The sequence below is a fragment of the Taudactylus pleione genome, unplaced genomic scaffold, assembly GCF_031769625.1.
Source record: "Taudactylus pleione unplaced genomic scaffold, aTauple2 ptg000198l, whole genome shotgun sequence".
In the NCBI taxonomy this organism is placed as follows: Eukaryota; Metazoa; Chordata; class Amphibia; order Anura; family Myobatrachidae; genus Taudactylus; species Taudactylus pleione.
This window is the reverse complement of record NW_028284600.1, coordinates 9,371,610-9,390,457: the sequence shown is the minus strand read 5'-3', so window position 1 is coordinate 9,390,457 and position 18,848 is coordinate 9,371,610. Positions and strand designations below refer to the sequence as shown.

Genomic DNA, 18,848 nt, shown 5'->3' with positions numbered 1-18,848 from the left:
AAGGGTGCTGTAACCCCCGAAAGTACACTCCAGTCCAAACCAAAAAAAAAATTATTTTCTGTTTGTGAATTGTGTGCGCAGTAGCCGCACGTGCATCAACAAAGTAGTGCCAAGCGTGCGCCTGTGTCATAAGTAAAGGGCCGGCTGGCTTGACCGTTAAGGGTGCTGTAACCCCCGAAAGTACACTCCAGTCCAAACCTAAAAAAAAATTATTTTCTGTGTTTGTGAATTGTGTGCGCAGTAGCCGCACGTGCATCAACAAAGTAGTGCCAAGCGTGCGCCTGTGTCATAAGTAAAGGGCCGGCTGGCTTGACCGTTAAAGGGTGCTGTAACCCCCAAAGTACACTCCAGTCCAAACCAAAAAAAAATTATTTTCTGTGTTTGTGAATTGTGTGCGCAGTAGCCGCACGTGCATCAACAAAGTAGTGCCAAGAGTGCGCCTGTGTCATAAGTAAAGGGCCGGCTGGCTTGACCGTTAAAGGGTGCTGTAACCCACAAAGTACACTCCAGTCCAAACCAAAAAAAAAATTATTTTCTGTGTTTAGCCGCACGTATATATCAAATCGATATAACATAAATGGAGGACCAAACTTTCTCCGATAAAAATAAAATAGAGAAAGATCAAGAACCACTTCCTCCTAGTGCTGAAGCTGCTGCCACTAGTCATGACATAGACGATAACATGCCATCAACGTCGTCTGCCAAGGCCGATGCCCAATGTCATAGTAGAGGGCACATACAATCCCAAATGGCAAAGTTCAGGAAAATGACCTTGAAAAAGACATTTAAATCAGCTGAAGAGAAACGTAAACTTGCCAATATGCCATTTACGACACGGAGTGGCAAGGAACGGCTAAGGTCGATCCCTAGTATGTTCATGACTAGTGGTTCAGCTTCACATGACGATGGAAGCACTCCTCCCACTAAAAAAATCAAAAGAGTTAAGCTGGCAAAAGCACAGCGAAGAACTGTGCTTTCTAAGAAGATATCACAAATCCCCAAGGAGAGTCCAAGTGTGGTGGTGGTTGCGATGCCTGACCTTCCCAGCACTGGACGGGAAGAGGTGGCTCTTTCCACCATTTGCACGCCCCCTGCAAGTGCTGAAAGGAGCACCCACAGTCCACTTGCTGATATGCAAATTGAAGATGTCACTGTTGAAGTACAACAGGATGAGGATACTGGTGTAGCTGGCGCTGAGGAGGAAGTTGGCGAGGAGGATTCTGATGGTGATGTGGTTTGTTTAAATCAGGCTCCGGGGGAGACAGTTGTTGTCCGTGGGATGAAAAAGCCCATCACGGTCATGCCTGGGCAGAAGACCAAACATTCCACCTCTTTGGTCTGGCAATATTTCTATCCAAATCCGGACAACAACTGTCTTGCCATATGTACCATATGTAAAGGTGAAATAAGTAGGGGTAGGGACGTCAACCACCTAGGAACATCCTCCCTTATACGGCACCTGCAGCGCGTTCATAAAAAGTTACTGTCAAGTTCAGAAACTTTGGCTCAGACCGTAAGCAGTCCAGGGACACCTAAATCCCGTTGTCCTGTTGTATCCAAGCGCCTGCAAACCACACCGTCAACTCCCTCCTCGTCAATTTCCTCCTTAGTCAGGATCGGAAGTAGTCCTGCAGGCCATATCACTGGCATGACTGACTCTCCTATCCGGGATTCCTCCGGAGGATCCTGCATTGCTACGCCTACTGCTGCCGCTGCTGCTGTTGCTGCTGCTGCTGGGAGTCGTTCATCATCCCAGAGAGGAAGTAGGAACACCACTACTTTTACTAAACAATTGACCCTCCAACAGTCCTTAGCGAGGAGGATGAAGTACGACAGCAGTCATCCTGAAGCAAAACGTATAACTGAGGCCTTGACTGCTATGTTGGTGTTAGACGTGCGTCCGGTATCCGCCATTAGTGCAGTGGGATTTAGACAATTGATGGAGGTAGTGTGTCCCCGGTTCCAAATCCCGTCTAGATTCCACTTCACTAGGCAGGCGATACCGAGACTGTACAGAAACGTCAGAAAAAGTGTCCTCAGTGTCCTGAAAAATGCCGTTGTACACAATGTCCACTTAACCACGGACATGTGGACAAGTGGAACAGGGCAGACTAAGGACTATATGACTGTGACAGCCCACTGGGTAGATGTATCACCTTACGCAGCAACAGCAGCAGCGTCACCAGTAGCAGCATCTCAGAAACGCCAGCTCGTTACAAGGCAGGCTACGCTGTGTATCACCGGTTTCAGTAAGAGGCACACCGCCGACAACCTCTTAGAGAAACTGAGGGAAATCATCGCCCAGTGGCTTACCCCACTTAGACTCTCCTGGGGATTTGTGATATCTGACAACGCCACCAATATTGTGCGGGCATTACATCTGGGCAAATTCCAGCACGTCCCATGTTTTGCTCACACAATAAACTTGGTGGTGCAGAATTTTCTGAAAAGCGACAGGGGCGTGCAGGAGACGCTTTGGGTGGCCCGAAAAATTTCTGGCCACTTTCGCCATTCAGCGACTGCGTGCCGAAGACTGGAGCGCCAGCAAACACTCTTGAACCTGCCCCGCCATCACCTGAAGCAAGAGGTTGTGACGCGGTGGAACTCAACCCTCTATATGCTTCAGAGGATGGAGGAGCAGCAAAAGGCCATACAAGCCTATACATCCACCTATGACATAGGCAAAGGAGGGGGTATGCACCTGACTCAAGCGCAGTGGAGAATGATTTCCGTGTTGTGCAAGGTTCTTCAGCCCTTCGAACTTGCCACACGTGAAGTCAGTTCAGACACTGCCAGCTTGAGTCAGGTCATTCCCCTCATCAGGCTTTTGCAGAAGCAGCTGGAGAAAGTGAAGGAGGAGCTAAGACGGAGCGATTCCGCTCGGCATGTGGGACTTGTGGATGAAGCCCTTCATTCGCTTTGCCAGGATTCCAGGGTGGTCAATCTGTTGAAATCAGACCACTACATTTTGGCCACCGTGCTCGATCCTAGGTTTAAAGCCTATGTGGTGTCTCTCTTTCCGGCCGACACAAGCCTGCAGAGGTGCAAAGACCTGCTGGTGAACACACTGTCAGCTGAAGCGGAACGTGACACGTCAACGGCTCCTTCTTCATTTTCTCCCGCAACTGGGGCTGCCAGGAAAAAACTTAGGTATCCTAAGCAACCCGCTGGCGGTGATGCAGGGCAGGCAGGACCAAGTTTGGACATCTGGTCCGGACTGAAGGACCTGGCAACAATTTCTGACATGTCTACTGTCACTGCATATGATACTGTCACCATTGACAGAATGGTGGAGGATTACATCGGTGACAGCATCCAAGTAGGCATGTCAGACAGTCCATACCTGTACTGGCAGGAAAAAGAGGCAATTTGGAGGCCCCTGTACAAACTGGCTCTATTTTACCTGAGTTGCCCCCCCTCCAGTGTGTACTCCGAAAGAGTGTTTAGTGCAGCCGGGAACCTTGTCAGCGAAAGGCGTAGGAGGTTGCTTCCACAGAATGTGGAGAAGATGATGTTCATCAAAATGAATTATCAGCTCTTCCAGGGAGACCAGCCTCCAGAACGTACAGAGGGACCTGTGGTGGTGGATTCAAGTGGGGACGAGTTAATACTTTGTGAGGATGAGGATGTACACACTGAAGAGGGTGAGGAATCGGTGGATGAGGAGGATGAGGATGACATCTTGCCTCCGTAGAGCCAGTTTGTGCAGGGACACATTAATTGCCAGCTTGTTTTGTGGGGGCCCAAACGAACCAATCATTTCAGCCACAGTTGTGTGGCAGACCCTGGCGCTGAAATGATTGATTTGTTAAAGTGTGCATGTCCTGTTTATACAACATAAGGGTGGGTGGGAGGGCCCAAGGACAATTCCATCTTGCACCTCTTTTTTTCTTTGCATTATGTACAGTTTGGGGCCTAGTTTTTCTAACTGCCATCCTGTCTGCCACTGCAGTGTCACTCCTAGATGGGACACGTGTTTGTGCCGCCCACTCGTGTCGCTTAGCATAGTCATCCAGCTACCTCGGTGCAACCTTTTGGACATAAAAACACTATTGTGAGGTGTGAGGTGTTCAGAATAGACTGGAAATGAGTGGAAATTAAGGTTATTGAGGTTAATAATAGCATAGGAGCAGAAAAACCTACAAATTCTGTGATTTTAGCTGTTTTTATGCTTTTTTAAAAAAAAATACAGATCCAAAACACAAAACCCAGAACCCAAAACACGGAAGGGTGGTTTTGGCAAAACCAATCCAGATCCAAAACACGAAGAAAGATCCAGATCCAAAACCAAAACACAAAACACGAAAAGTGGCCGGTGCACACCCCTAATATATATATATGTGTGTGTGTGTGTGTGTGTATATATGTATGTGTAGTAAACCCATTTTAAATGTTTTCAATATGTTATTTTTTCTCAACATATCTGTCTGACAACTAGCCATAAATCTAAAATGTTCTTCTGCTTCATTTTCCCTGATATGTTTCAGTTCCATGTTTATTAGATTATCTCTAAACCATTGTCTCCTTCTCCACAGGACACAGTTGTGGCTCTTCAGGCTCTAGCCAAGTATGCAGAGGTCAAATTTAGTGATAAGGGAAATATGACTGTAACAATTAGCTCCAAGACGGGGTTTCTGGAGCAGTTTCATGTGGATAAATATAACCGGCTCCTGCTCCAGAGAACGTCACTGCCAACCATCCCTGGAGAGTACACGGTGACAGCTACAGGGAGTGGTTGTGTCTCTGTACAGGTGATAAGAAACTTCCACTCACTCTTCTTCCATCTCTCACAGTCTTTCTTGCTCAATACATTTTACTAATCCCACAGACAGTCCTGAGATACAACATGCCTCCACCTGGAGGTGATGCCATGTTTGCTCTGAAAGTGGAGATAAAGCCAGGTGACTGTATAGGAGATCAACTGAAGACATTTGAAATCCACATCACTGCTAAGTGAGTGACATCTGATATTTAGAATCACCTCTCTGTGCCATGTCGCACCATCTGTAATTTGTAAAGTACAATCATACTTTGATATTACCTGCATTTATAGAATAAGTGATTGACTGTTGTACTGTAACTTAGTGTATTTAATGTTTTTTTGCGGGAACCAGTTCTGCTAGAACATTTACCAGTGCCTGATCAACAATTGGGATGGTTAGGCTCCAGCCTAAAGCGCCAGGACTTTGGGGGGGCACCACGCAGTTGGCACCAGGGAAATAAATTAAAGACCTTATTCCTTCCATGTTTACAGTGGTTGCTTCATCTAAAAAGCTTATTAGTTATCCGGGTGTCCCTGGGGAAAGTTCTTAAAGAGGCTACCAGATGACAATGTGATTCAGAGGCGCATGTGATGCCAATGTCTTAGCAGTTGAGAGATTATTGGTGGCCTGGCCATGTGTCAAGTTTCATTACCGTTGGTGGTCACAGCATGGATTTATATGCAGTGTGATTGACAGTCAGAGAGCATTGTGGGCGGTAACAGAGGAGTGGTGGCTCAAACGCAGGAGTGTTGCACTATTTCGGGGACATGTTTGTACAACTGAGAATTGGGCCCTCAGTTTTTAGGTTTAAGCATAACTCAGTCGGCATACGTATTGCACTGTTGGCAGCTTACTTACAATAGGGATGTTTTCGCTTACTCAGCTCCAGTCACTGTTAGCCTCCACGGATTCTGCTGCGGCCCTCAGCACTGCCACGCTGTCTGCATAAATCTCCTTCACACTCTCCAGGAACTCTGCTGTGTTCCCCAGCACTCTATTCAGTGGGCACTCAGTGGCCCTGGCACTGGGCAACACTCGCTTGCCAAGTCTGCTCACTCACACCTTCAGCACCTTACTCCAACTCTGCTACTTGATGTCTCCACTGTGCATGTTCAACTACCAAGTATTTTCCTTGTTCTCAGAATTAACTACCGATGGCCGATGGTTTTGACATTGATGGTAAAGATCCAATGACTCTCCTCCAACTATTTCACATAACCCACAATGTTTGTTTTTTCTTACTGCCTGGTACCAGGACACAGAGCCGACCTCCACCCTCTTACATGACCCGCAAAACATGTCCTCACCTCTGATTGACCCAGTGAGTAAGGGAGCAGGGTTGACCATTGGTAGGCGAAGCCATCAAAGGTTCCTGGTTGATTGTTTCATACCATCGATGGTGACCATCGATGATTAACCCACCAATGGCCATCCCTGTACCAGAATGCCTTTCTTCATACTCTACAGCTCCACCAAGTGTGAGCCTTCCGGCACTACAACGTACATAGGTTTATATGGAAGCCAGGAGTATCACATGTACACGTACTGTGCAAACTTGCAATCAATACTGACAAGGAGGAGTATATTTACTAAGGTGCAGGTTTTTAGAAGTGGAGATGTTGCCCATAGCAACCAATCATATTCTAGCTATTGTTTTCTAGAAGGTGCTAGATAAATGATAAGTAGAATCTGATTAGTTTATATGGGCAACATCTCCACTTCTAAAGACCCGCACTTTAGTAAATTTACTCCCTCTGAGACCAAGAACTGTGTGACACATATGGCAGAGACTTTACTCAACACTAAAAATTAAACATGAACAGCAAATATATATATATATATATATATATATATATATATTTATTAAACAAAGCAGACCAGAACAGTGGGCAACAGTGGCTAAAGCTGGATATACACTTAATGGTATTTTGAACAATTTGCCCGATTCTGACGGACCGGAACGACAAATCGATCAAATCATCTAGTGTGTACCCACTATGTCGGCTGTTGCGCGCTCCCACGGGTTCGTCAGCCGCATCATTAGGTCATTCCTACATGCAGTACAATCTGATGATGCGACTGACGACACCATGAATCAGGATGCGGCAGAGGCTGAACTATTGGGCAGTCGGTACCAGATCGTCTAATGTGTAATGGCCGCCCGATATGTCAGCTCGTTGGCGGGGGGGGGGATCGTTAGTTGCATCGCTAGGTACACATATCGTTTAATGTGTACCCAGCTTAAAACGGAAACTGCAACCACCACACAATTTCACCAGCCTTGCAGTTTAGGAACATACTTGGTTATTCATAAAGTAATCAACTAAATAAAACGTTTGCGAATGTAATAAAAAAAAATTACAACATACTGTAAATCTCTTCAATTCCTCTAATACACTACTTATAGTTTTTATTGCTTATAACATCCTCTCTTTCAGAGTTAATTTAGTTATTGAGTGACCATTACATAAGACTGTCTCCTGTCCCTATGTTTTTATTCTGCAGTTACAAAGGTTCCAGAGAGAAATCTAACATGGCTCTTATAGAGGTGAAGATGCTGTCTGGATACATCCCAGTGAAGAGCACAGTAAGGAAGGTCAGTTACTTCAAGACCTATTTTTCTCAGTAGCAGCCATTTTTCTGGAGACTGTTGCCAAGCTCATGTTATACAGTATATCTGATTTTTTTTTCTCACAGTTGGAGAAGGACAAACTGATTCAGAGAAGTGACATCCAGATTGATATGGTGACAATATACCTGGATGAGGTTAGATATACAAACTGCACATCTATCTACGTAACAATTATTATTATTATTATTATTATTATTATTATTATTATTATTATTTATTTATATATGCAGTTCTGTACAGAGAATATTTTTCATCCCTTTGCCATTGGAGCTTACATGCATACTTGGTTGCATTTTAGTCAGCAGCCAATTGACCAACCAGTATTTTTTTGGAGTGTGGAATGAAATGTCTGTGCCTCCATGCTGCACAGAAGATGGGTAACCATAGTTCAAGGTAAGAGACAGCAGGAAGTGTGGGTTCCCCTGGGAAGAATTATCTAGTCACAGTTACCCCTAGGAGACAGGAAAGCCTTAGGAGAGGAAGACTGGCTGACGAGGTAAGTATGGGAGCAGGGGGGATCAGGATGGAGCTGCAACAGGGTGGGGCGGGGGATTTGGTTGGGGGTTGGCAGGGAGCCATGATGGGGGAGGAGGAGGAGGACAATAGAGAGGTGGTGGGGCCATCCAGAAAGAAGGTATAGTTGAGTGGGGGGGGGGGGGGCAGTGGGGTGGAGACTGTACACATACAATTAATGTGTGATACACATTACTTGTCGTCTTCCATCTCCCTGAACACACACACATGCCCACCCACCATATTTACCAGTCTTTATGGGTCAGAAGCAGCAACAGCAGACCAGCCAGTAGGCTCTGCCACCTCACGTCACAATTCACAGGTCTTTGAAGAGGGGACGAGCCAAAATACCACAAGGGGCGGGGCTTCAGTCACAAACTGGGTCTGGTGGCTTCATTATAGAAAACAGAATTGGTCAATCAGGGGAGTCTGGCTATCAGTGGCATCACTTGTTTATTTCACGTGTAGGGTTCTCATATGTGCTTGTTACTTTAATAGACTTCTTTTTTTTTTCCTAAAGGAAAACTCATATGATTTCATATTAATTCTGACTCCTGATTGAACTGGATGGAATTATGCAGTACATGCCAAGTGATTTTATGCGCCTGGCACACAGAAGACATTTGTAGTGCAGGTGGCAGAGGTTAGCCTTGCTACGTGTCCTCTTCAGATACAGTGGGGAGATTTTATAACCTGTGGTTTGACCAAACCGCAGATTTTCATGCACTTTTAAGTGCCGTTTTGAAACCGTGTGATTTAGTATAGGCCAAACCGCACATCAAACCACATCCAGGGCCAGATTAACAATGGAACAGATGGGACTACAGCTCCAGGCCTCCACATAAAAAATAATCCCAATATCATTACAGCATGATGACTACCAACCACCCAGCTGGCTATACAGTCAGCCATAAATTATTTCTATTCCCATACAAAATTTAGCATTTTGTTTTACTTTTATGCATTTAAAAAGACATTGGGGCTAATAATGTAGTTGTGTGTGTACACGCCCACATAGCAATGGCCACACCCACACATCACTGGTCACACCCACATGGCACTGGACACACCCACATAGCACTGGTCACAGCTCCTCCGCTTCTCACAATAGGCCCTTCATCATTTTCGGCCCCAGGCCAGCGTGGACCTTAATCTGGCCCTGACCACCTTCCTTAAAAATTCAATACCAATTTAAACACATGGAAGATATACAAACCGTTCCATATATAAGTAGTGGTTTGCCAAACTGCATAGCAAAAAACTGCTTATTATTAAGACAAAAAATTGTGGTTTCGACTGAGAAGATAACCAACAAGTAAACACTGGATCAGAAGTAATGGGGCTCCTGAAAAATACCTAAATATAAACCTTCTTACACTAATAATGTGATAATTTGTAAAGTTTGTATTGAAATATAACATATACTTCAGCTCCAAATAATGTTTACTTGTCCACGTATGTAAGGAATATAAAAAATGTGTTTATGGGGGGGTGTCTAAAAGGAACAAAAGAAGATAAATAATAATTATTTCCAGTAATCAATACTGGACACAACCTGTGACTGGATGGAAGATATATATATATATATATATATATATATATATATATATATTAGGGGTGAGCGGGTTCGGATTTCTGAAATCCGAACCCCCCCCGATCCGAGTCAGGCTCGACTTTTCCCGCCTGAGTCGGATCTGAAATCGAGGCAAAACGTCATCATCCCGCCTTCCGAGTCTCGCAGGTTTTGGATCCTATATAAGGTACCCGCGTCGGCGCCATTTTCTCACACGGCTGTGGACAGTGAAGAGGGAGGGTGGGAGTTAGGGCTGGCTGGGCTGTGTAGTGTAGTGTAGTGTAGTGCTGCTGTTGTCCACTACTTCAAAGTCCATAGGGGCTGGCTGTGTTGTGCTGTGCTGCTGTTGTTAATAGGGGCTGTGTCCACTACTTCAAAGTCCATAGGGGCTGGCTGGACTGTGTTGTGCAGTCAGTTCTCCATAGGGGCTGTGTCCACTCCAAAGTCCTGTGCAGTGTCCCAGTCCTAAAGGGGTGCTGTAGTGTTGTCCAGGGGGTGCTCTGTCCATCAGGGGTGCTCCCCTCAAGTGCTAAAAAAATAATATATTTTCTGTGTTTGTGAATTGTGTGCGCAGTAGCCGCACGTGCATCAACAAAGTAGTGCCAAGCGTGCGCCTGTGTCATAAGTAAAGGGCCGGCTGGCTTGACCGTTAAAGGGTGCTGTAACCCCCAAAGTACACTCCAGTCCAAACCAAAAAAATATATATTTTCTGTGTTTGTGAATTGTGTGCGCAGTAGCCGCACGTGCATCAACAAAGTAGTGCCAAGCGTGCGCCTGTGTCATAAGTAAAGGGCCGGCTGGCTTGACCGTTAAAGGGTGCTGTAACCCCCAAAGTACACTCCAGTCCAAACCAAAAAAATATATATTTTCTGTGTTTGTGAATTGTGTGCGCAGTAGCCGCACGTGCATCAACAAAGTAGTGCCAAGCGTGCGCCTGTGTCATAAGTAAAGGGCCGGCTGGCTTGACCATTAAAGGGTGCTGGAACCCCCAAAGTACACTCCAGTCCAAACCAAAAAAATATATATTTTCTGTGTTTGTGAATTGTGTGTGCAGTAGCCGCACGTGCATCAACAAAGGAGCAGCGCCAAGCGTGTGCCTGTGTCCCATAAGTAAAGAGCCGGCTGGCTCATTTCTTAAAGGCTGGTGTAACCCACAAAGTGCACTACTCTCCAGCAAAAATAAAAAAATATTTTCTGTGTTTAGCCGCACGTATATATCAAATTGATATAACATAAATGGAGGACCAAACTTTCTCCGATAAAAATAAAATAGAGAAAGATCAAGAACCACTTCCTCCTAGTGCTGAAGCTGCTGCCACTAGTCATGACATAGACGATAACATGCCATCAACGTCGTCTGCCAAGGCCGATGCCCAATGTCATAATAGAGGGCACATACAATCCCAAATGACAAAGTTCAGGAAAATGACCTTGAAAAAAACATTTAAATCAGCTGAAGAGAAACGTAAACTTGCCAATATGCCATTTACGACACGGAGTGGCAAGGAACGGCTAAGGTCGATCCCTAGTATGTTCATGACTAGTGGTTCAGCTTCACATGACGATGGAAGCCCTCCTCCCACTAAAAAAATCAAAAGAGTTAAGCTGGCAAAAGCACAGCAAAGAACTGTGCTTTCTAAGAAGATATCACAAATCCCCAAGGAGAGTCCAAGTGTGGTGGTGGTTGCGATGCCTGACCTTCCCAGCACTGGATGGGAAGAGGTGGCTCTTTCCACCATTTGCACGCCCCCTGCAAGTGCTGAAAGGAGCACCCACAGTCCACTTGCTGATATGCAAATTGAAGATGTCACTGTTGAAGTACAACAGGATGAGGATACTGGTGTAGCTGGCGCTGAGGAGGAAGTTGGCGAGGAGGATTCTGATGGTGATGTGGTTTGTTTAAATCAGGCTCCGGGGGAGACAGTTGTTGTCCGTGGGATGAAAAAGCCCATCACGGTCATGCCTGGGCAGAAGACCAAACATTCCACCTCTTTGGTCTGGCAAAATTTCTATCCAAATCCGGACAACAACTGTCTTGCCATATGTACCTTATGTAAAGGTGGAATAAGTAGGGGTAGGGACGTTAACCACCTAGGAACATCCTCCCTTATACGGCACCCGCAGCGCGTTCATAATAAGTTACTGTCAAGTTCAGAAACTTTGGCTAAGACCGTAAGCAGTCCAGGGACACCTAAATCCCGTTGTCCTGTTGTATCCAAGCACCTGCAAACCACACCGTCAACTCCCTCCTCGTCAATTTCCTCCTTAGTCAGGATCGGAAGTAGTCCTGCAGGCCATGTCACTGGCATGACTGACTCTCCTATCCGGGATTCCTCCGGAGGATCCTGCATTGCTACGCCTCCTGCTGCCGCTGCTGCTGTTGCTGCTGCTGGGAGTCATTCATCATCCCAGAGAGGAAGTAGGAACACCACTACTTTTACTAAACAATTGACCCTCCAACAGTCCTTAGCGAGGAGGATGAAGTACGACAGCAGTCATCCTGAAGCAAAACGTATAACTGAGGCCTTGACTGCTATGTTGGTGTTAGACGTGCGTCCGGTGTCCGCCATTAGTGCAGTGGGATTTAGACAATTGCTGGAGGTAGTGTGTCCCCGGTTCCAAATCCCGTCTAGATTCCACTTCACTAGGCAGGCGATACCGAGACTGTACAGAAACGTCAGAAAAAGTGTCCTCAGTGTCCTGAAAAATGCCGTTGTACCCAATGTCTACTTAACCACGGACATGTGGACAAGTGGAACAGGGCAGACTAAGGACTATATGACTGTGACAGCCCACTGGGTAGATGTATCACCTTACGCAGCAACAGCAGCAGCGTCACCAGTCGCAGCATCTCAGAAACGCCAGCTCGTTCCAAGGCAGGCTACGCTGTGTATCACCGGTTTCAGTAAGAGGCACGCCGCCGACAACCTCTTAGAGAAACTGAGGGAAATCATCGCCCAGTGGCTTATCCCACTTACACTCTCCTGGGGATTTGTGATATCTGACAACGCCACCAATATTGTGCGGGCATTACATCTGGGCAAATTCCAGCACGTCCCATGTTTTGCTCACACAATAAACCCGGTGGTGCAGAATTTTCTGAAAAGCAACAGGGGCATGCAGGAGACGCTTTGGGTGGCCCGAAAAATTTCCGGCCACTTTCGCCATTCAGCGACTGCGTGCCGAAGACTGGAGCGCCAGCAAACACTCTTGAACCTGCCCCGCCATCACCTGAAGCAAGAGGTTGTGACGTGGTGGAACTCAACCCTCTATATGCTTCAGAGGATGGAGGAGCAGCAAAAGGCCATTCAAGCCTATACATGCACCTGACATAGGCAAAGGAGGGGGTATGCACCTGACTCAAGCGCAGTGGAGAATGATTTCCGTGTTGTGCAAGGTTCTCCAGCCCTTCGAACTTGCCACACGTGAAGTCAGTTCAGACACTGCCAGCTTGAGTCAGGTCATTCCCCTCATCAGGCTTTTGCAGAAGCAGCTGGAGAAAGTGAAGGAGGAGCTAAGATGGAGCGATTCCGCTCGGCATGTGGGACTTGTGGATGAAGCCCTTCATTCGCTTTGCCAGGATTCCAGGGTGGTCAATCTGTTGAAATCAGACCACTACATTTTGGCCACCGTGCTCGATCCTAGGTTTAAAGCCTATGTGGTGTCTCTCTTTCCGGCCGACACAAGCCTGCAGAGGTGCAAAGACCTGCTGGTGAACACACTGTCAGCTGAAGCGGAACGTGACACGTCAACAGCTCCTTCTTCATTTTCTCCCGCAACTGGGGCTGCCAGGAAAAAACTTAGGTATCCTAAGCTACCCACTGGCAGTGATGCAGGGCAGGCAGGACCAAGTTTGGACATCTGGTCCGGACTGAAGGACCTGGCAACAATTTCTGACATGTCTACTGTCACTGCATATGATACTGTCACCATTGACAGAATGGTGGAGGATTACATCGGTGACAGCATCCAAGTAGGCATGTCAGACAGTCCATACCTGTACTGGCAGGAAAAAGAGGCAATTTGGAGGCCCCTGTACAAACTGGCTCTATTTTACCTGAGTTGCCCCCCCCTCCAGTGTGTACTCCGAAAGAGTGTTTAGTGCAGCCGGGAACCTTGTCAGCGAAAGGCATAGGAGGTTGCTTCCACAGAATGTGGAGAAGATGATGTTCATCAAAATGAATTATCAGCTCTTCCAGGGAGACCAGCCTCCAGAACGTACAGAGGGACCTGTGGTGGTGGATTCAAGTGGGGACGAGTTAATACTTTGTGAGGATGAGGATGTACACACTGAGGAGGATGAGGATGACATCTTGCCTCCGTAGAGCCAGTTTGTGCAGGGACAGATTAATTGCCAGCTTGTTTTGTGGGGGCCCAAACGAACCAATCATTCCAGCCACAGTTGTGTGGCAGACCCTGGCGCTGAAATGATTGGTTTGTTAAAGTGTGCATGTCCTGTTTATACAACATAAGGGTGGGTGGGAGGGCCCAAGGACAATTCCATCTTGCACCTCTTTTTTTTCTTTGCATTATGTACAGTTTGGGGCCTAGTTTTTCAAACTGCCATCCTGTCTGCCACTGCAGTATCACGCCTAGATGGGACACGTGTTTGTGACGCCCACTCATGTCGCTTAGCATAGTCATCCAGCTACCTCGGTGCAACCTTTTGGACATAAAAACACTATTGTGAGGTGTGAGGTGTTCAGAATAGACTGGAAATGAGTGGAAATTAAGGTTATTGAGGTTAATAATAGCATAGGAGCAGAAAAACCTACAAATTCTGTGATTTTAGCTTTTTATGCTTTTTTTCAAAAAAATACAGATCCAAAACACAAAACCCAGAACCCAAAACACGGAAGGGTGGTTTTGGCAAAACCAATCCAGATCCAAAACATGAAGAAAGATCCAGATCCAAAACCAAAACACAAAACACGAAAAGTGGCCGGTGCACACCCCTAATATATATATATATAGATAGATAGATATATATATATATATATATATACATATATATATATATATATAGTCTATATAGTCAGGTGCATAAATATTGGGACATTGACAGAATTTTCATATTTTGGCCTCTATTCACCACCACAATGGCTTTGAAATGAAACAAACAAGATGTGCTTTAACTGCAGACTTTCAGATTTAATTTGAGGGTAATTACATCCAAATCAGGTGCACGGTGTAGTAACGGTTTCTATATGTGCCTCCCACTTTTTAAGGGGCCAATATTAATGGGACAAACTAAACAATCCTAAATCTAACTTTTTAATACTTTGTTGCAAATCCTTTGCAGGCAATTACAGCCTGAAGTCTGGAACGCATAGACATCGCCAGACGCTGGGTTTCATCCCTGGTGATGCTCTGCCAGGCCTCTACTGCAAATGTCTTCAGTTCCTGCTTGTTCTAGGGGCATTTTCCCTTCAGTTTTGTCTTCATCAAGTGAAATGCATGCTCAATCGGATTCAGGTCAGGGGATTGACTTGGCCATTGCATAACATTCCACTTTTTAGCCTTAAAAAACTCTTTGGTTGCTTTTGCAGTATGCTTCGGGTCATTGTCCATCTGCACTGTGAAGCGCCGTCCAATGAGTCCTGAAGCATTTGACTGAATATGAGCATATAATATTGCACGAAACACTTCAGAATTCATTCATGCTTTTGTCAGCAGTCACATCATCAATAAATACAAAGGAACCAGTTCCATTGGCAGCCATACATGCCCTCGCCATGACACTACCACCACCATGCTTCACTGATGAGGTGGTATGTTTTGGATCATGAGCAGTTCCTTTCCTTTTCCATACTCTTCTCTTCCCATTACTCTGGTACAAGTTGATCTTTGTCTCATCTGTCCATAGGATGTTGTTCCAGAACTGTAATGGTTTTTTTAGATGTTGTTTGGCAAACTCTAATCTGGTCTTCCTGTTTTTGTGGCTCACCAATGGTTTACATCTTGTGGTGAACCCTCTATATCCACTCTTGTGAAGTCTTCTCTTGATTGTTGACTTTGACACATATACACCTAACTCCTGGAGAGTGTTCTTGATTTGGCCAACTGTTGTGAAGGGGTTTTTCTTCACCAGGGAAATAATTCTTCTGTCATTCACCACAGTTGTTTTCCGTGGTCTTCCTGGTCTTTTGGTGTTGCTGAGCTCTTCGGTGCATTCTTTCTTTTTAAGAATGTTCCAAACAGTTGATTTGGCCACACCTAATGTTTTTGCTATCTCTCTGATGGGTTTGTTTTGATTTTTCAGCCTAATGATGGCTTGCTTCACTGATAGTGACAGCTCTTTGGATCTCATATTTACAGTCGACAGCAACTGATTCCAAATGCAAATGTCACACCTAGAATCAACTCCAGACCTTTTACCTGCTTAATTGATAATGAAATAACGGGGGAATAGCCCACACCTGTCCATGAAATAGCTTTTGAGTTGATAGTCCCATTACTTTTGGCCTCTTAAAAAGTGGGAGGCACATATAGAAACCGTTGTAATTCCTACACCATTCACCTGATTTAGATGTAATTATCCTCAAATTAAATCTGAAAGTCTGCAGTTAAAGCACATCTTGTTTGTTTCATTTCAAAGCCATTGTGGTGGTGAATAGAGGCCAAAATATGAAAATTCTGTCAATGTCCCAATATTTGTGCACCTGACTGTGTATATATGTGTGTATATATAATTTTATATATATATATATATATATATATACACACACATATATAATACACCTTGGGCAACTTTATTCCAAATCCAGTGTAGTCCATTTGTGATTCAAATTACAAATTTTTGTGTATTTTCTCTCTTGTAACTCATGCTCATAGGCTTTTCCTGCTTGTCTACCATTATTTTTACATCTACCTTCAAAAATGTCGTACCATTCGCTGACTGGGACTTCGTTATCATTAGATAAGTAAAAAGGGAGAGAGGGAGAGAAAACAGCTAGACAACCCTTTATCAAAATATAAAAACGTTAAAATCATACTGTATATACGGTTTATCCTCCAAATAGAACTTCTGCTAAAGTACAGCATTTGTTTCCCACCAAATATAATGTAGGTACAGGTTGGTAAAGTTCTTAAATTAAGTCCCGAGATACAAGAGCTGTGCGGGGCCAGGGTAATTTGGGGGGTCATAGCCTAATGTATGGAGACGAGGTCACACCTCCTTCTAAGAAAAAACTATGGAAAAACTGTTATTTACTGCATGGGGGCGCCATATTCCTCTCTGCCAGTGGCAAATCTACGGAGGGGGGAACGCAATCAGTGTAATCACCCCCCTCTCCCCACATAGCTAACCATAGGAGACTGCTGCTGCTGATAAGCATATGCTGAGCTGGGGAGATATTGGCTGCTGCCGCTAACAGGTGGCGGGCCCATGTCCCCGCCAGGCCCCTCCATCAAGCCCAAGCCTGAGTAATGAGTACACTCCCCCTCAGTGCTTCTTAGAGAAGTGGTGGAACTCAGCCCCCTCCCCTCTGTGCTTTTTCAATAAAGGGACAGTGCGTCAAAAAGAGGGCGTGGTTTCAAATGAAAGGGATGTGGTCACAATAGCATTCCCTATTCAAATTGTGCCACAGAGTAGCACAATCTTATTCACATTTCACTGCACATAGGCCCTGATTCAGAGTCGGACGCTCTGAATCAGGGCCGGTCTTTTTTTTTTAAGAACGGCCTCCTGGCCACTTGCATAGCTGTGGGTGACCACCCACAGCTATAGCGAGCGGCCAGGAAGATGGTCGCGATGGTCAAGACCAACGCGACCATCAGGCTTGCGATGAGACCCTTGTGGTAGGGTCTCATTGGCGCAAGCCCCAGAGAGATTTCAGCTCTAACAGAGCCGAAATCTCTCCCACTGACATCACTCGTGATGTCAGTGGGGTCGGCCCCAAGTGAAGGCGTTCACATGGGAATGTCTCCATTTTGGCAGCCACTCCCCCGGCCCGCCCACCAAAGGGGGCGTGCTGTCACTCAACATCGACAGCACGCCCCCTTTGGTACGAGACCCGGAGCGACGGATTGCCCGTCGCTATCCGTGTCTCCCGCATGCGCACGTCGTGCACATGCGCTCTGGGCCACCATCGACCCAGTTGTGAGCACTCGGCGCTTGCGACCGGGTCTGAATCAGGCCCATAGTGCCCCTAATTCACATTACACCACATAGAAGTGTCCCTTATTCATGTTATGACAGTAGTGCCCCTACTATAAAAACCCTTAGTAATGCCCTTTATACACCATGTCCACAGTACTATTGCCCCTAATACACATAATGCCCACAGTAGTAGTGCCCCTTATACAATGCCCACAGTAGTGGTGCCCCTTCTGCAGTACCCCTAATAGTGGTAGTGCCCCTTATGAAGTGTCCCCAGGAGTGGTGCCCCTTATGCAGTGCCCCCAATAGTGGCAGTGCCCACAGTGGTAGTGCCCCTTATGCAGAGCCCACAATACAGGTGCCCCTTATGCAGTGCCCCTAGTAGTGGTGTCTCTTATGTGGTGCCCCCAGGAGTGGTGCCCCTCATGCATTGCCCCCAAGAGTGGTGCCCCTTATGCAATGCCCACAGTGGTAGTGCCCCTTATGCAGTGCCCCCAGTAGTAGTGCCCTTATGCAGTGCCCTTAAGAGTGGTGCCCCTTATGCACTGCCCTCAGTAGTAGTGCCCCTTATGCAGTGCCCCCAAGAGTGGTGCCCCTTATGCAGTTCCCCATTTGCAATGCCCCCAGTAGTAGTGCCCCCTGTAGTAGTGCCCCTGTAGTAATGCCCCCAGTAGTAATGTCCACTGTAGTAGTGCACTCAATAGTAGTGACCCCAATAGTAATGTCCTCAATAGTACTGCCCCCTGTAGTAGTGCCCCCAATAATATTGCTCACAATAGTAATGTCCCCTGTAGTAATGCCCCCAATAGTAATGCCCCCAGTAGTAAAGCCCCATGTAGTAGTGCCCCCAATAGTAATGCCACAGTAGTAATGCTCTCTGTAGTAGTGTCCTCAATAGTAATGCCCCCTGTAGTAGTGCCCCCAATAGTTATGCTCACAATAGTAATGCTCCCTGTGGTAGTGCCCCAATAGTAATGCCCCAGTAGTAATGCTCCCTGTAGTGCCCCCAATAGTAATGCCCTCAATAGAAGTGCCCCAGTAGTAGTGCCCTTATGCAGTGCCCTTAGGAGTGGTGCCCCTTTTGTAGTGCCCCCAGTAGTAGTGCCCCTTATGCAGTACCCCTTATTCAGTGCCCCCAGTAGTAGTTCCCCCAGTAGTAGTACCCCTGTAGTAGTGCCCCCAATAGTAATGTCCTCAATAGTAATGCCCCCTGTAGTAGTGCTCCCAGTAGTAATGCTCCCAGTAGTAATGCCCCCTGTAGTAGTG

The 18,848-nt window shown here is 46.1% G+C and overlaps 1 protein-coding gene across 1 annotated transcript in view; it reads left to right on the top strand.

Annotated features, from left to right (window-relative positions):
- LOC148518849 (alpha-2-macroglobulin-like) overlaps positions 1 to 18,848 on the top strand; it is a 177,233-nt gene that overhangs the window by 146,033 nt on the left and 12,352 nt on the right. The window contains exons 30-33 of the mRNA XM_088476972.1: positions 4,536 to 4,751; positions 4,829 to 4,953; positions 7,269 to 7,359; positions 7,461 to 7,529. Coding sequence (XP_088333098.1) covers positions 4,536 to 4,751; positions 4,829 to 4,953; positions 7,269 to 7,359; positions 7,461 to 7,529 — 501 coding nt within the window. The remainder of the gene's footprint in view (positions 1 to 4,535; positions 4,752 to 4,828; positions 4,954 to 7,268; positions 7,360 to 7,460; positions 7,530 to 18,848) is intronic.